Source organism: Tachypleus tridentatus, chromosome 4 (assembly GCF_004210375.1).
Source record: "Tachypleus tridentatus isolate NWPU-2018 chromosome 4, ASM421037v1, whole genome shotgun sequence".
NCBI lineage: Eukaryota > Metazoa > Arthropoda > Merostomata > Xiphosura > Limulidae > Tachypleus > Tachypleus tridentatus.
This window is the reverse complement of record NC_134828.1, coordinates 100,289,633-100,307,704: the sequence shown is the minus strand read 5'-3', so window position 1 is coordinate 100,307,704 and position 18,072 is coordinate 100,289,633. Positions and strand designations below refer to the sequence as shown.

General features: G+C 35.0%; 2 protein-coding genes across 2 annotated transcripts in view; one reads left to right on the top strand and one right to left on the bottom strand.

Moving 5' to 3' along the window:
- LOC143249767 (uncharacterized) overlaps nucleotides 1–15,154 on the bottom strand; it is a 36,469-nt gene extending 21,315 nt beyond the window's left edge. Inside the window, exon 1 of the mRNA XM_076500156.1 lies at nucleotides 14,974–15,154. Coding sequence (XP_076356271.1) covers nucleotides 14,974–15,006 — 33 coding nt within the window. The 5' untranslated portion in view covers nucleotides 15,007–15,154. The remainder of the gene's footprint in view (nucleotides 1–14,973) is intronic.
- LOC143249766 (semaphorin-5A-like) overlaps nucleotides 1–18,072 on the top strand; it is a 170,601-nt gene that overhangs the window by 45,467 nt on the left and 107,062 nt on the right.

The following is an 18,072-nucleotide window of genomic DNA, read 5'->3' as shown; positions in this document are numbered from 1 at the left end:
TCGTAACTTTTAAATACAATAATTCTCACTGGAAGACTGTTTATGAAGACCACTCGAATGACACTAAAAACATTTCAAGACACTACTTTAAAAATACTTTCCGGTCACTTAAAAGTGACCGATCTTCTTAATTCGAACCCTCTCATGTTTTCTATTTTCTCTGAATGATTGATAATATTGTTTAATTTGTGTTAAAGTTTATTTCATTAACATGAAATTAGTTAAGTTCGAACTATATTTACTTTATTCATGTCCCATTCTCAAAAAAAAATTGAAAGGATACTCTTAACGCATGGTTTGTAGGCCTATCATAAAAAAACAATAAACTGAGGGATCCTGGATTGACAAATATGTTAGCTCTCTTACCCGATAATTCAACGACTGACATTACTGTATTCGTTCGTAGATATTGTAAAGTGTCTACAAAACACTTTGCTAAAGTGTATCTCATAACGGCTGGTATGGGTATTAACACTTTGCTTGATAAGCAGAGAACAATGTTTCGATCTTCCTAGGTCATCTTTAGGTGAAGAAAGAGTTTGCAAGTGACCGTTGCCGGACACATGTCTTAGAGACGAGAGTATAAACGGGTACGGTACTGTAGGGGCGTTGCACTTGGATTTGTGTTATTAATTAGTATAAGTATAAAAGTGTTACTTTACATTGGTTTAATTTTGGTTTTTGTTGTTGTATAAGTAAGGCTTTGATTTTGCGTTCATGTTTGTTTCCCTACTTAGTATCTGTGTGTTTTCTATGGTTATGTTGTGCTTATTTGATCTGCAGTGTTCAAAAACGTGTGAAGGTTTTTTTTTGTTCTTTGAATCTAGTTTCCATTTTTCTGCTTGTTTCTCCAATATACAAGTCGTGGCAGTTGTTGCATTGTATTTTATAAATAATGTTGGTGTTGTGTTCGTCAGTGTAGTTTTTACATCGTATGGACTTTAGTTTTGTACCTGAATTTTAAATAAATTTGGTGTTTACTGGAATGTTGTGTTTGTTACAAGTTTTTCCAAATGTTTGTTAATTTTTTGCTGATCTTGGGAACATATGGTATGCAGCAGTATAAAGTTTTATTCTTTGTTGTATCTTGGGATTTATTGTTATTTGTTTGTTGTTAATCTAGGTGTGTGCGTATATTTTTTTCCACGGTTTTTGGAAGAAATTTGTTGATGTTGATGGAGTGTTGTTTTATTTTGTTAATTTCATCGTTAATTTTATCAGGTGAACATAGTTTTGTGGCTGTGTTTATTTGGTTTCTTAATATGTTAAGTTTTTGTTTTGTTTCATGTGCTGAGTCCCAGGGAATGTATAATCCAGTATGGGTGATTTTTCTCTGGATTTCTGTTTTGAATTGTGTATCATTTCTATTAATCTTGAGGTTAAGAAATGCTATTTAGTTAGCTTTTTCCTGTTCATAGGTAAACTTAATGTTGGGATGTGTCGAGTTAACGTGATTGAAAAAACTAAATATGTTCTGTAAATGTGAATCCAGCAATTGTATCATCAACATACCTGTATCAGTATAGTGGTGGATGTAAGGCTGAATTGATCGTTTGAGATTCAATTTGTGTTATAAAAATGTTGGCTAGAACTGGTGATACGGGATTTCCCATACTTAGGCCATTCAAAGACAATAAAAACACACCTTCACACGTTTTTGAACATTGCAAATCAAATAAACACAACCATGGAAAACACACAGATATTAAGTAGGGAAACAAATATAAACAAACACAAAATCAAAGAAACCCTACTTATACATCAAGTAAAACCAAAATTAAATCATTATAAAGGAACATCTTTATACCTATACTAATTAATAACCTAACATCCAACTGCAACGTCCCCTATAATCCCGTACCAGTTTATACTCTTAATATTGGTGTAATGTATGTTAGTTCACATATAATGGTTACATAGATAAGTACGAATACATAAAGAAAAGACAAAGACGTACACTTCTTGTACAATCGGCGTGATGAAATAATAATCTGTGATGTGGAGGAAACCCACTTGTAGAGAAATATATATATATATATACATATAAACGGATGGTATGGTAGAGAAAGCTCTATGTAGAGGAGCGAACAACGTTTCGACCTTCTTCGGTCATCGTCAGGTTCACAAAGAAAGAAAGGTAAAAAATTCTGGTACACAGTAACCTTAAGCAAAACAATATTCCAGGTCCTCGAACATGTAAACGAAACAGATGTGTGACCTGTCCACAAGTTAACACATATGTGAGGAAAAATACTTATTTGGACATAAAACAATTCTTTACATGTGCCAGTGAATGTAACGTTAGCCGTATAACTTGCATAATTGTAATATATTTTTCTTACAATTTACACAAGCCTAATAGGCCTAAGCTGCTATGTCAATGGGCCAGCTAAGTTTTATTCACTACGATTTTAAATCTTTACAGGTAGATATTATACAAATTAGCCACGTTCTTGAATATGAAAATTTGTTTACCACTAATTTTTTAAAGGTGTTTAACATTTCATACAGCCTCACTGTAGGCTATAGATAAGGTAGTAAAGGTTCAGGCATAGTTTTGCATTATTTACCAAATCGGAGTTTCTTCACGATATTACATATTTACAAGCCACTGTTTCCTTCTGTTACCATCTGTAGGACAGCTGTTGAACGATAGATGTTTGTTGAATAGTGTATCATTGGTGCACATTGGAATAGGATAGTGATACGATGCCACTTGTTTTACTTTTCATTAAGAGCATCGGCGAGCACGTGATATCGGACTAATAGTTTCGTATCTCGGTCGAACAAATGAAACTCTGATCAAATGATTTAGTGACTGTGTGTTATTCCAGTAGAGGTGACACGTTTAGATAATTCTGTGTTGAAAACAAAATCAAAATGCCAATGCAGCATATCGAAGTTAATTTTAAATTTAAATTAAACTAAACTTGATAAGTTTGGTACCTCCACAGCGTCCCTGTTTTATTTGGTTAGTTCATTAATTCATGGTAATGTTGGAAACTCCATTGTGTTTTATCTATTAAAGCTATTTTCATTCATTTATTTATGGTAACAATTATTGCCTAAGGGGGAATGATACAGTAACAATGCTAAGTAAGTCTTATTATAAGAAGCAGATTACACACACACACACACAAAGGGAGAAATATCCGAACATAAATTGGCAGTTGTTGTTTTTTAAACTAACTGCAAACAAAATGTTGGAATTCTGATGGTTTTCTATTGTTAGGCAGGGTCTTTTGGTTAAAAGAATGATGAAATGTCTAGTCCACTTCTACTACAAGTTCTACAGGGTGACAGCACTAACGATCGCTGATAACCCTAAATTCATAGTAGACGCTAATACAACAGTTTATCTTAGTTGCTAATTCGTCACGTCTTACACAACATTCAACCAAGCTGGTGATGATGATGGGCAATATAAGCGGCTGCCTAGGGCGCCAAATGTTTGTGGTTGCAAATACCAGAGGACGCACCTTCAGCTTCTGCCTGAGGCATCAGTTAGGTTATCATCAATCCTCCATACAGCATATCACTTGTAACTACGTCGATAGCTCACTCTTGTTATTCCGAGGCTTATTTTATTCGCACAAAACTACTCGATGGCTGCCTGCTGTAGCCGTCCATAATTTAGAAGTGATATACCTGACGGGAAGTAGCTAGCCAACATAAACAACTTTTGGGAAACACTTTTACAACGAAAAATGGGATTGAATGTGATATATAACGCCCCCACGGCTGAAAAGACTAGTACCTTCGGTGACGGGATCCAAAACTTGCTACCCGCAGATTACGGGTCAAAGGTTTAAACCCCAGGTCATGCCAGGCCCTATTAACTGACTAACAAACTCATTCAGATGAAACCTCTTTACTTCAAGTTCAACGTAATTAAATGAAAGGCTCAAAAATTAACACTTTTACTTTCAGATGGAGTGGAAAACCCCACTCTGTGCACACAGAAAACTTACCTCACGAAATTATAGTATAGCATGAAAGAAGTAAAGAATAAACACCAAAAACATTCATATAATAACCTTTGTGTAGGCCTGGTAGTGTGCTGAGTGAGGAGGGAGATGGCCGGGGGTAGGATGGGTCAGGAACAACCTTTACTGACCACAAGATAAGAGGGGAGGGTGAGAAGGACTTGTATGTGTTTTCCAAATGTTTTGATCGCTTTCTCTATTATGTCGGATACCGGCACAGTGTAGTGTTGGTCGTAACACGACTGTACCGTATAAGTATTACATTTAACACACTAAATATGAAACACTAAAACTGCTGCATAAATGCCTAATATTTACAATGCATACGTTTCTTCCCTTACTGTAATCCGAGGGTCGCGGGCTCAAATCCCTGTCGCACCAAACATGCTCGTCCTTTCAGCCGTGGGAGCGTTATAATGTGTCGGTCAATCCCATTATTCGTTGGTAAAAGAGAAGCCAAGAGTTGACGGTGGGTGGTGATGACTACCTCCCTTCCCTCTAGTGTTACACTGAGAGGAGCAGTGAAAGAGTCAATACTCACCTTACTCTAGCTGAATTCTCTATTCTTTTTTCATTGATGAAACTATATCAAAATTTTCGAAGAAATTCTTGGTATTAAGCCTTGATTATCACGTTACGTCAAATTAAACCTTCGTCTCAGCAATCAATAATACAAACCCATGGAAACATCTAGATTGAAAGTAACCACCTACAAAAGTGTGCCTTTCCAGAATTATAAAGTTCATTGAAAAAACTTAATACATAAAAAAAGACCAATGGTACATTAAAATTTAAATTTCCATAATTAACAATATACAACAAAATAATTGTTAATAGTTAAATTAATATTCATAAACACAGTCATTACAGCCCTTAAGTTATTAATTAAATGGTGAAACAATGTATAATGAAAATGCGTATTAACAAATTGTCAAGACACCCAATGTGTTTAGTGGTTTTCTGTTTTGTGGCTTATAGCGCGGATTCACTGATGACTTCGTTTCTAAAGATACTCTGGAAAGAACTCTGGGGCTATTCTACAGAAAATTTGCCTTGTAACTTATGAAGTTTTCTTTGAAGCTGACCCAGCTAATATGTTTACATAGACCATCACTCTGGATGACCTTTTCTTCTGGGCTGTATAAAATTACCCATTTCTTTCTTTTGACTACAGCATAGGGCTCTTCCCAACAAATATCTCTTGTATTTTGATGGTAGTTGTTTCTTGCGTCATTGATTGTTTAGCCATACTATGTCACCACTACGATATTGAATCTTGCCTACAACACAATGAGCTATCTGCTCTCTGTTCATCAGGGTTAATCGAACCCTTGAGTTTTAGTATGATTTTCTCCTATTAATAATACTATTGTAACATTATTAATTTAGCTTGAGATCTTTTCATTATTCAATAGAAATAATTGTTGATAAGAGATTAAGCACTGTTAACCATGAAATTAACAATAGATTGTTTTGGGCTTTCACAATTAACTATCGATGTGCTAAGTTACTCAAATCCTTAATTCTATGCAAATATATTCTGGTGCCATGAACCGACCCAAGTCGCACCTGTATAGATTATGAAAGGCAAACTAGCAGGGAATGCGCCACCTACCGTCCTTCCCTGTGGAACTAATGAGTTGGGCAATCACTATCATCGCTAAACAACCATGGGGGTGCTTCCTCATCAAATCACGACAAATCAATTAACACTACGCATACACGTTTAATGATCATAAATAAAACGGGAATTTCACTGCTACGTCATTACTCAAGAAACCTTGGAATGTATTGACCTGTAAGGAACGAATGTAATGTTGATGAACGTCTTACAAGCTTTTGAAAAAAACAATCTGGAATTATTACTAGAATGTAATAAGACTCGAAGTCATTTCGGTGATTCGGATCTAACGAACAGCTTGAATGTGTTGCTCTACTGAAGGCTCACAGTATCTTAAGGTAACAATATCCATTACTTAGAATGGGAAGAAATGCTATAAACCGTATAGGAAACATACACGATATTGAACGACACTGTAATGAAAGCTGATCTTTGGTTTTAATAATCTGTATCGTACTTCATGGGTGTCGTTAAGACTTTTCTTTCGTGGACATTATTTTCAAAACCAATAATGCATATAAGCTTAAGTAAGCTACTGATCAATAGCAATATTTACACCACGTTGGGAAAACACGTTAATAAAATAAAGAATTTATGAATATTAAATAACACAACGTAACACAAGTTTTGTTCCTGGATAGCATGTGTCATTTTCTAATTGCTTATGTTGTAAAAGTATAGAAAATGGCCATTATTCTCTTCAAACTTTGCTTTTGTGACCTACATAATAAAATTTTCTATGTAAAAACGGGGAAATATGCACATTTTCATTTACATAAGGTCTGAATAAAACAGCATATGAATTACGATTTACATGTATTATATGTACTAAATTTATATAAAAATGTTCAGAAGTGAGTATTTTTTCGAGATTTGCGACTGTAATGTAAATCGCTTTCAAATATAGTCTTCCATCATGTTTTCGTTATACGCTCCCAGGTCACAAAAGCAAAGTGTGAAGAGAAAATAGGTATTTTCCATTTACTTTAGGCATAAGCAATTGAGAAATAACACTTTCTGTCCAGGAACAAGAAAAAGTAAAAATTTTGTCACATAGTGTTATTAAAATACCTTTTTTGGAAGAACAGATTGTATTTTCCCTCACCGTCAAAATACAAATGAGAATTCAAGTGGGATTAGTGTCCGTGGATTCTGTTGAACCACAGTATGGAGCTGATAAATCTCCGTTCTAGTTTACTTCACAGACTAACATAAATAAAGTTTTATCTTTCTAGCCCGTATCTTTTTGTAGATCTACTGTTATGGGTCATGGGATGGGGATAAGGCTATTTGAGATTGTGTTGCAACATCTCACATAATGGTGGTCTTTCGTGTCAAACTTTACGATCTTGGTCTTGAAATAAACGTTTCGTCTTTGTATCTGCACCTACTGAAACATGTATACTTAACGTCAAGAGCAATAACAAATAAAACAAGCGCAAAGTACGGAATACGATTTAAAAGAAAGACTTGTCTTGTTATAAAACAAGCTCGTCATAAGTGGACGAAATGGCATTTCAAAATTTTACGCGAAATCGTATCATCTTTTATGGTACGTTGTTCAAGCATTGTCTTCCTAAACGCAAATATATTTCACGACAGGTAACTTTCTTTATACAGGGTGTGAGTTGATAATTCAAGAATTGTATGAACAATCTTCCAATTAAGAATTCTCATTTTAAACGGTAGAAATTTAAACTTTAAAAAACACATATGACAATATATGGCAATAAACAACATTAGCTTATATATATATACGCGAAACTGACAATAACAATAACACTACCAAAACGAATTAATGTTAAATACAATATAGAACCATGTAACACTTGCATATACTAAATGTTAAATACGTTGTATTAAAACGAATTTGAATATGCCAGTCAGTATGCCACATGGTATCTACAGCCAATACAAAGTAGTAAATATATGTTTTGGCATTGTGTAGGTAATGTGGCACTTTAGGCAACAGTAAGAACATAATTAAGAAGGCTCACTGGAGGTCTGGAAAAAGAGACACGTCACGTGTACCAGGGCTGCTACCACGACATATCCGTTCAGCAGTCGCGTGCTTGAAGCAGATGGAGAATGAAATGGATATCCATGGTATTTCATACGAAGACATGCCGGTCAAGTTGCCGGGAAATCTGTGGATTTCTCTGTGATCGGACTGTTGAAATGAGCGCTAGGAAACTGTCGTCCTCGTAAACTAGACAGATTGTGAAATGTAATCAGGGAAGAGTGGTGTGCTTTGGATATAACACCTTTAAGACGTAGTTCTTTGCAATTGAAACTACGCTGCAGGGCTATTGTCCAAATGCTTAGTCATTCGATAAAGCATGGCCGGTCGTGGCGACATGGACTGTAACGATGAATGAGACTATAAAATCGAATTATGTAACAGTATCTGTACATCATCATCATCTATCACTCGATTCCGTCAAGGAACATAGGGCCGCAATCACTTGCGGTTTCATGAACAGGTATTTAAGTGAGTAGGTTGTTAGCCCACTGTACCGAGCCGTCCCTAATTTAGTAGTGTAAGACTAGAGGGAAGGCAGCTAGTCATCACCACCCACCGCCAACTCTTGGGCTACTCTTTAACCAACGAAAAGTGAGATTGACCGTCACATTATAACGCCCCCACGGCTGGGAGGGCGAGCAGGTTTGGCGCGACTCGGGCGCGAACCCGCGACCCTCAGATTACGAAGCGCACGCCTTAACGCGCAAGGCCATGCCAGGCCCATCTGTACAGTATAAAGGCAAAAAAAAAAGAAAAGAAAAACGTTTCCTTATGGGATTTTTCTACTAGCCAGTTTCAAGAAGACATAGTGTACTTCAGCAGCTAAAATGAAAAGAAGTTTCATATGCTGGTCATTTTTCAAGACGACATATTATCATTTAGAAGGTAACGTCGAAAGGGGTGATCTTACACTGGCCAGTTTTTCAAAGGACATCACCAGTACCTTTTATGTAAGCAATCTCGAAAGAGAGGATCTTACCTTGGCCACTTTACGAGGGATATGACTGTTTTTATTTTAATAACTAATTTTGAAAATAAGGATCTTATACTCGCTGGCCCGGCATGACCAAGCGTGTTAAGGCGTGCGACCCGTAATCTGAGGGTCGCGGGTTTGCATCCCCGTCGCGCCAAACATGCTCGCCCTTTTAGCCGTGGGGGCGTTATAATGTGACGGTCAATCCCACTATTCGTTGGTAAAAGAGTAGCCCAAGAGTTGGAGGTGGGTGGTGATGACTAGCTGCCTTCCCTCTAGTCTTACACTGCTAAATTAGGGACGGCTAGCGCAGATAGCCCTCGAGTATCTTTGTGCAAAATTCAAAAACAAACAAACAAACTTATACTCGCTACTTTTCTAGAGGACACTGTGTTAGAACGTAATGAAAGGAAGGACTTTGAGTTAACATATTACAAAAATAACGTTACGATATCTCAAATGGTTAAATGTTCATCACAGTTAAGGATATAGTCATTAAACATAACCTATTATCATAATATTGTATCGTTTTCTCTTGCTTAGGAATGCATATCGTTTCGATAATGTAGTTGACAGAATTTAGAGGGCGCCACTATCCACAAAATTTGTTTCTGTGGCAAACATCTTTTATATGTATTTTAGGAAGAATAAAGGGTATCGCTGAGACTTCCGTAACATTTCTTTTATTGTTTGATTACGTACATATTGTGATCTAAACGGATTGAATGTTTTAAACTACAAAGCGTTTCAAAATAAGTTCACTAATAACGCTTGGAATTATCTATCACGTCTTGTTGTGGTGTCTTCTCTAATACAGTTGAAAGTTAAGTCTGGATTATGTTTAAGAGTAGTTAAAAATACTGGTTGTAAAAGACATTAAACAAAAACGTTACTTTAATGATAACAAAACTGATTATTATCTTTATTTGTATTCAGGTTAAGTGTATACATAGAAAGGAATATTTTAATTACTAAAAGTGGAACATTACATGCGACACAGACGCTGTTTCTCAATATAATTTTATTTCTATAAATATAAATAAAGCATCAGAATATCAAATTCAAAAGATTAAAAAGTGCATCAAACCTTTCGTGGGTCAAGTTTCAAAGCGCCACAAGGATGCGTTTGTGTTGCTAACATATGTGTACCTAACTATTAATTACAAAGCTGACTGAAATTAAATTTATTTTACAACGCAAAGTAAAAAGCGACAATTTATGTGAATTACTACATAAATTAGTATTTTCGATTTTCATCGAAATATTAAGTTTTAAATTAATGTAAAGAAAATTACTTCCCTATAAGTGAACGTTCCAGTTGATCCTAACGAGTTAATTCTTTCTAATAGCTTAGCGGTAAGCTTGAGTACTTACCGCTAAAATTTAAGGATCGACTCCTGTTGCGAACACAGCACTGTTTAAATACGTCAACGAGTAATTTCAAGCTTAGAAACGCACGGATAATAAATCGAATTGTCAAAGAAACGATTTTTGATGCTTTTTCTGTTCATACTTAGAGCTCTGAAACATATACCAGTAATACGTCTTCTGTTTTCAAGGAATTGAAAATAGTCGGTTGAAGAAAACTTTTATACCTATTTTTTGATTGACTGACTTTAGAGGATTTCATGGTTTCTGTCATCTATTATTTTGTGTTGGTACTTGTGTTGGTTTTGTTGACATTTTAACTATATTATTCTATATGTCTACTATACATAAATACAAAACGTGAAACAAAATTGTACAGTTCTCCGAGTTATAAAAACTTTCGTGTGAATTAATGGCGCAATCTTCACATTAATTAGAGATTTAGTTGGGTGCAAAGTCGAATAGATGAATAATGCTTTACAAAATCATGCTGAACAACCACTGCATTCGTAATATTTTATTTATACCTTCAGGTTTTGTTAAATGATTCCCTGTAGGGGCTTTCACGACGAAATATTGGATATACTAACAAAATATTTTAAGTTTTTGATCTTTAACATTTCCATTTTTCATGAAACAGTTACTGTTACTACAGCTACCAAAACAACTTAAATCAATTAAAAACTCTGTGCCTCTTTACAAGGAAAGCATCGGAAAGCTAAGCTTTCGAGACAACAAACTTAACAACGGAAACAGACATTGCTCGTTCGACTTTGAACAAAGTCGTTGTCTAAAATCCATGATACATGTTCTTGGCTGTTGTCACAGTCACTAGGACTCCACGTCTGTAAGTACGTGTTAAGAAAATTCGAGAACGATGTATACCCATTTCGGTATCGAAGTTCATAATGAGAAACTGGTCGTTAGTTGTCTTTCTTTAGAAACTACGCTATTAGTGCAACACTTACGTTATTGCTTTGGCTTTTACATCTATCATTACGTTGTTTTATTCGATTTTTCTGGATAATAAGTAATAACATTGAGAACTTCTGACTTTAACTGATAAGCTTGTTGTGTGTACTTTTTTGTTGAGTATATTTGACTTTCTTGCCAAAGCTAACCGTAAAGCACCTGCTTCAAAGAGCCAGATATACTTAAGGTTCTGAACATCTAAATCTAACATTTTTTCTCGTGATGAGTATTTTTTTAAATAATAATCTAAAGGGAGCCAGTGAAGGAAATCTTTAATGCGTTCACACCGCTTTGATAGCAGGCAATCATTGCAGATGACAAGAAAAAAAATTGAAGAAAACAGATACTCAACATACTTAAGGAGATTTTAATGAAAGGTTTGCAGTAGACATTGAATAAACGTACTTAATGTACAAACCAATAGAAACGTTGTCAAGAACAGCTTTTGTCAGCTTTAAAATACAAAAACAAACGTAATATTGCCCAAACCTGCATGACAAGTTAAAAATAGTTTTTTCTTGCTTTTTTTTTTTCGTGAGACACTCTACACTGCTGGAAAACTGGTTGACTTTGTCACGTGACAAGTGACAACTCCACACCCGACTACGTACTAGGAAACCAATTCTTCTGTCTTTAACTTAAAAATGTCACTATTTTCAATGAAATGTTTCGGTAAATTTGAGCGTTTTTCATTATAATAATATAAATAAGTTAAGATCACTTATAACTACAGAAGTTTCATGTAATTTGAGTGTCACGCAACTTGATTCAAAAACCTGGTGCGCCATTAGAAACTTAACTTTATCTTCAGTAGATGTATGAATGAAAATAATAATTGTGCAAGACACTTATAATTACATACGTATCTTGTTTTCTGAAGAAAGTACAACGTTTGATATTTGAAAAAAAAATTGTGTTCTCTCAAATTAAGCTTAAATGAGTTCTTTACATTTCTATTTATTGTGAACTTTTTAAAATCTGAAATGACATTCCCATTACAGTAAAAATTATTTCTAATATCACAAGAAGTTACAGTAATTAATATCTACAAATATTTTGTTAGACCTTCAGCATGGGCGCTAGTAAGATAATTAAAGCCATATTGTTATAATGATAGTGTAATCCCAAGTAATTATACAAAAATAAAATGTTGACATAATTATTGCATTGTCCACGGTCCTGTATCAATCCAAGGTCTAGCTAGTTCGTAGTATTGTCACTTGAAGACGACCATAGCAAAAAAAGAAATCACTTTAGGTACAGAAATGCATGTTTTGTAATGCTAGTTTGTATCAGTCGTATAAAAAGTAGTCCTTTGGTGTATGCGTCAGTCTTGTTTGTTTTTGTTAATGTTTTCTCTGTATCACCAGTTAATTTCATCTCATGGCAGTCTGGCAGTTTAATCAGAAAATCTGACTGGTAATTGCAGTAATTTGCACCAGATGGCCTTGAAGTAAAAACGTTTATTATAATATTATGAGAACGTTTATGTAAATCTTAACGAAATGTGGTATATGTGTACAGCTACTATTTTTGAGCATGGCCACATTAAGCTTAATTAAGATGATGCTAGAGATGCATTATTATAGTGAAAACTTGTTCATAAAAAAGATGAATAATTTGTATGAATAGATGTCACAGGATTATACATAGGTTCTGGAGATGACTGAAGAAATATGACCCGCGTTGCGATGGAGATACACCGTCTATCGGTCTTAACCTCTATTCGCTAGTCTCACATAAGATATAAAAGAGTAGCAATAGATATAGAAATAGAAATTAGGAGAGCGAGATGTGGATGTTCAAGCTCACAATGTCCCACATCTGTTTTTAACACAATCCTTCCTTAGAATTTGCCCCTCAGTGGATCAGCGGTATGTCTGTGGACTTACAACGCTAAAAACCGGGTTTCGATACTCGTGGTGGGCAGAGCACAAATAGCCCATTGAGTAGCTTTGTGCTTAATTCAAAACAACAATAACAATCCTTAGAATTTTGTTTACTTAACTTTATTAAAATGTATTAATTTTCGCTATCTATATACATGTATGCAGTAAAGTTAAATTGAAACCATAAGCGTGTCTTTGCTTAGGACTGTTGTTTGTTTTACCTTTTTTCAGCTCAAAGCTGCACAAAGAACTATTTACTTTGGCCCCACCGCAGGAATCAACCTGAATTTTAGCTGTTTAAACCCTCAAATAAGCTACAAGAGGGGATTCTCGGTTAAACAAGAAATATGGCAATTACTTTGATAATGGCACATATTTCAATACAATCATACAATGGTTGCTATAATACTCCCTGAAAACCCACTAAAACAGGGACTGAAATTTTAACTAAAAAAATATGAAAGCCAGCTGCACAAAACATAGGTTCTTATACACATTTAGATCATAGAAACTGGATATCAAAAGTGTTTTGAAAAAAAAAAAGTTTTATCCATAGGTAACACCACATAGCAGTGAGAATTTAGTTTTGTTTTTTAAGTTTCGTGCAAAACTACAAATGGGATTGTCTGCACTTGCCGTCCCTAATTTTGTTTGTTTTTGAATTTCGCGCAAAGCTACTCGAGGACTATCCGCGTTGTCCCTAATGTAGTAGTGTAAAACTAGAGGGAAGGCAACTAGTCATCACCACCCACCGCTAACTCTTGGGCTACTCTTTTACCAACGAATAGTGGGATTGAACCCACATTATAACTCCCCCACGGCTGAAAGGGCAAGCATGTTTGGTGTGATGGGAATTCGAGCGCCCTAACCACCTGGCCATGTTGGACTTCTCTAATTTTGAACTGATAGATAAATGAACACCATCCACCAACGATTCTTGTCAGATCAAATCATGTGATTTCACAAATATTCTTATAACGCACGTATCTAAAGTGTATGCTTGGTGTATCTACGACTTATGTTTTTGTTTTAACGGTACACCAACTCTGGACCTGCAAATCCATAGGTCTGGCTTGTTATTCACTAGACCCCTCTTAAAATAAAATATTAGTTGAGTCTTGAGTAACGAAGTTCACTACCTATGTCACTTTTGTAATATTTTTCAAAATATAATTTATGCGAAACAAAATTAAAATTTTGATCATCAAAAGGACTACAATTTTGAAAGCTAATATTTTGATAACAAGGCGTTTCTTAGAATTGAATACACACAAAACAAACAAATATTTATCTTCATGTACACTGAATAAAAAAGCCACAATTACAGCATAGAAATTTCTAATGGGTTTACTTTTGTAACAGGAAATTAGTTAGATTTATTTACACATGTATATGTCGTTTTTGCCACCAGAAGTTATTGATGAAAAATGTATAGTGTATGAATAAAAACTGAATGCTTACAGATGTCACATGAACAAAACATCTTCAACAAACAATATTTTAACGCTAAAGGTTATGTATCACGTTAATATGGTTACCGATAACTTCTAAATACAGACAAGTTAATAAATAACGTTTAAACATAAGGTTAAATGTTAAAAGCCAATGACTGATATTTTACACATTGGATTTATAAAATCATATAACACTAAGAATTAACTAATAAATAAATTGTTAAATAATTTGAAAACGGCATTTATGTAAAACATCTATTTACAATTACAATATTACACAATAAATAATTATTAGAAACAGGGACTTGTCCTAAAATGACTACGTATGTGTTGATGTCTATGACACCGTCTTTAATGGGTGTATAAAACTAAAAACTAAAGCTTTGGGTGTTACTTAACACTTCTAGATGTTTTTGGGGCGCGATATTTCCTTACTTTAATGAGATGATCTAGTTTTAGTTTCATATTAACTATCTAAGATATATTCCTGAAGAAAGGCATGTTTTCCTTCCTTCTGCTACTAAACTCCTGTTTGAGTCGAGGGAGGAAATTATACAGACTTACAACGATAACATCTAGTGATCGATTCCCCACGGTTGAGAGGTAGTATAGAGAGCCCATTATGTGACTTTCAGCTAAAACTAAAAACACAAACTAGTAGGCTTAGCCTTTCTCTTTTAACATTACCACAAATTCGTCTTCTTTGGAACTTTCATACATCAGTTACAGAGATGATGTTGTTTGTCCTGGAGCTGTAAGTCTAATTCGAGATCCAGCGATGACAGATTTTCAACAGACAACCAAGAAGTAGTTGATGATAGCTAATACATTTCCAAACAACCCCGGATTTCTCTTCTCTAAGCAGTTAAAACGTTATCTTCGACTGTGATTTTATTGGCTGCCTTTATTCCTCTGCACATGTTTACATTAGTGTTATTCCACTTTTAAAAGTGGAAAAGTGAGAATCTGCTTTAGAATCACTGAAGGATATTTGTATACTCAGGATGTGATGTATCACTTGTATCGTATTTTATCATCTTTCATGGAAGAGGTTATCATTTACACGAATAAGTTATCATGTCATGAAACAAATAATGATTAAAAGTATCCAAATTTACTAAGCCTAGAATGTAAGTTTCATTACGAACTAATGCTAGAATCAGGGGTTCGATTCTCCTCAATGGACTTAGCAGATAGCCCGATGTGACTTTGCTATAAGAAAACACACACACACTCCATTACGAACTATCAAGCCTCCCACTGGCACAGCTGTATGTCTGTGGACGCAAAACGCTAGAAATCGGGTTTCGATACGCGTGATGGGCAGAGCACAGATAGCCCATCGTGTAGATTTGTGCTTAATTTCAAAACGAACTATCAAAACACTCCTACCTTCTTTTAATAACACAGTTTTCAGGCTCAGCTAATATATCATGACGTTCGCGTAATCAAATATATAAAGTGAAAATGTTGTGTTTCTCTCCGATGACTTGAAAAGAAAATCAGTTTTAAAGAATTTTTGAATAAACACAGAAATCTTTTTCGTAACTTTATGTCCTGATAAGGAAGAAACTATGTTTATCGTTAGACTTTTTATAGTTAATTTTTTTAAGAACGATAATTCATATTATGAGAGTTTTCAACACATTGATGTGCTCTATACATGAGAATAGACCCTTAATGAATTCTTCTATACTTAGTTTGTTCATAATAATCGAATTTGTATCCGATACTCTCAAGGGTTTCGTATCAATAATTAAAACAGTAAAGTTTTAGGTCACCAACACACTTCATACATTTATCAGTATTTTCATGAGTGTTACTTAAAACTCAAACAGGCCCAGCATGGCCAAGTGGTTAAGGCATTCAACTCGTAATCCGAGGGTCGTGGGTTCGAATCCCCGTCACACCAAATATGCTCGCCCTTTCAGCCGTGGGGGCGTTATAATCTGACGGCCGATCCCACTATTCATTGGTAAAAGAGTAACCCAAGGGTTCATGGTGGGTGGTGATGACTAGTTGTCTTCCCTCTGCTAAATTAGGGTCGGCTAGCGCAGATAGCCCTCGAGTAGCTTTGCGCGAAATTCAAAGCAAACCAAACAAAACACGAACTTTACTTTTTCTGATTACTTAGAGTTGATGCAGGAAGTCTCTGACATCTAATGACTGCTAGGAATATTGTATGCATTGTTATATTGTGTCTTATGAAAAGAGAATATAAGAACTATCCTGATGCGACCTTATTTAGTGAGTTACAATTTCAGTTTGTCTGTTTCTTTGTTTCAGAATTTCGTACAAAGCTACACAAGGACTAAATGCGCATAGGTGTCTTTAACTTTCAACTAATGAACTTATAGATAACTAGTCAACAGCAGTTACAGCCAAATCATAAATTAATTGATTAATTGTAATTAACAAAAGTGAAGAACACATTTTTGCGGCAACGGGAAGAAAACCGCGAATTTACTTTCTGCGCAAACAACTTCTTTGGCCACACTTGTTCCTATACTTTTGAAATATATTCAGTAGTTTGATATATATTCATATATACAAAAATCATAATATTCGAGTGGCAATACATTTTATTAGAAGGATTAGTGGTAGAGATTGTTTGTTTGTTTTTTGAACGAGGGCTATCTGTGCTAGCCGTCCCTAATTTAGCAGTGTAAGACTAGAGGGAAGGCAGCTAGTCATCACCACCCACAGCCAACTCTTGGGCTACTCTTTTACCAACGAATAGCTGGATTGACCGTCACATTATAACACCCCACGGCTGAAAGGGCGAGCATGTTTGGCGCGACAGGGATGCGAACCCGCGACCCTCAGATTACGAGTCGCACGCCTTAACACGCTTGGCCATGCCGGGCCCCTAGTGGTATAGATGCTCGAATGGCGGCAGAATTAAACAAACATAACCTTAAACAAATTTCGACAGTAACTATAGTAAGTATTGGTGGACCTTAAAAGTACATTACTATTATAATTATAAACGTGACTCAATCATATGCAAGTATTCGTTAGTATACAATGACGTGATATCACTAAATGACAATAATTGGAAATAATTGTAGTTTGTATGTGTGTGTTTTCTTATAGCAAAGCCTCATCGGACTATCTGCTGAGCCTACCGAGGGTAATCGAACCTCTGATTTTGCTTTGTATATCCGTAGACATACCGCTGTACTATCGGGGGGCAATTTTAGTTTAACGCAAACATAACGTAACGCAAATTACTCTAACAATATCATCAGTTTTAAAACATTTTTTATTCTTCATACAATAAGGATTTCAATATTTAATATATTTAAATAGTAAATGCGTTGTTACATTAAATCACTCTGTAACAAAATTATAAACAAATATATCATTTACATGTTTATTAAATCCAAGTTTTGACAGCACATATGTTCACAAGTGTCTAATTTGTTGCATAAACAGCATGGAAATCTCTGTTTCCCTTCTGAAATACCTCTCTCATCATGTCCACATTCCCAATGTTAAGTACTATTCTAAGTAATAACTGATTCCATGTTAATCTATTTGTCATAGAATAAGAAATTTGACTCATTACAAATTGAACCATACCACAGTTCTTTGTAACACATATAGGGTGATATATAACCTGGCACTTCATAGGTTGTATTACTAGTTATCTTCTTAAATGGTAATTCAAGAAGAAAGTCTGAGTTTCAAGTAGAATGTGCTAAAATGGTTCCGAAATCATAGACTTTGGTACTAATACGCCAATTCATTTCTATTTAATATTTTTTTCTATTTTCTTTTACC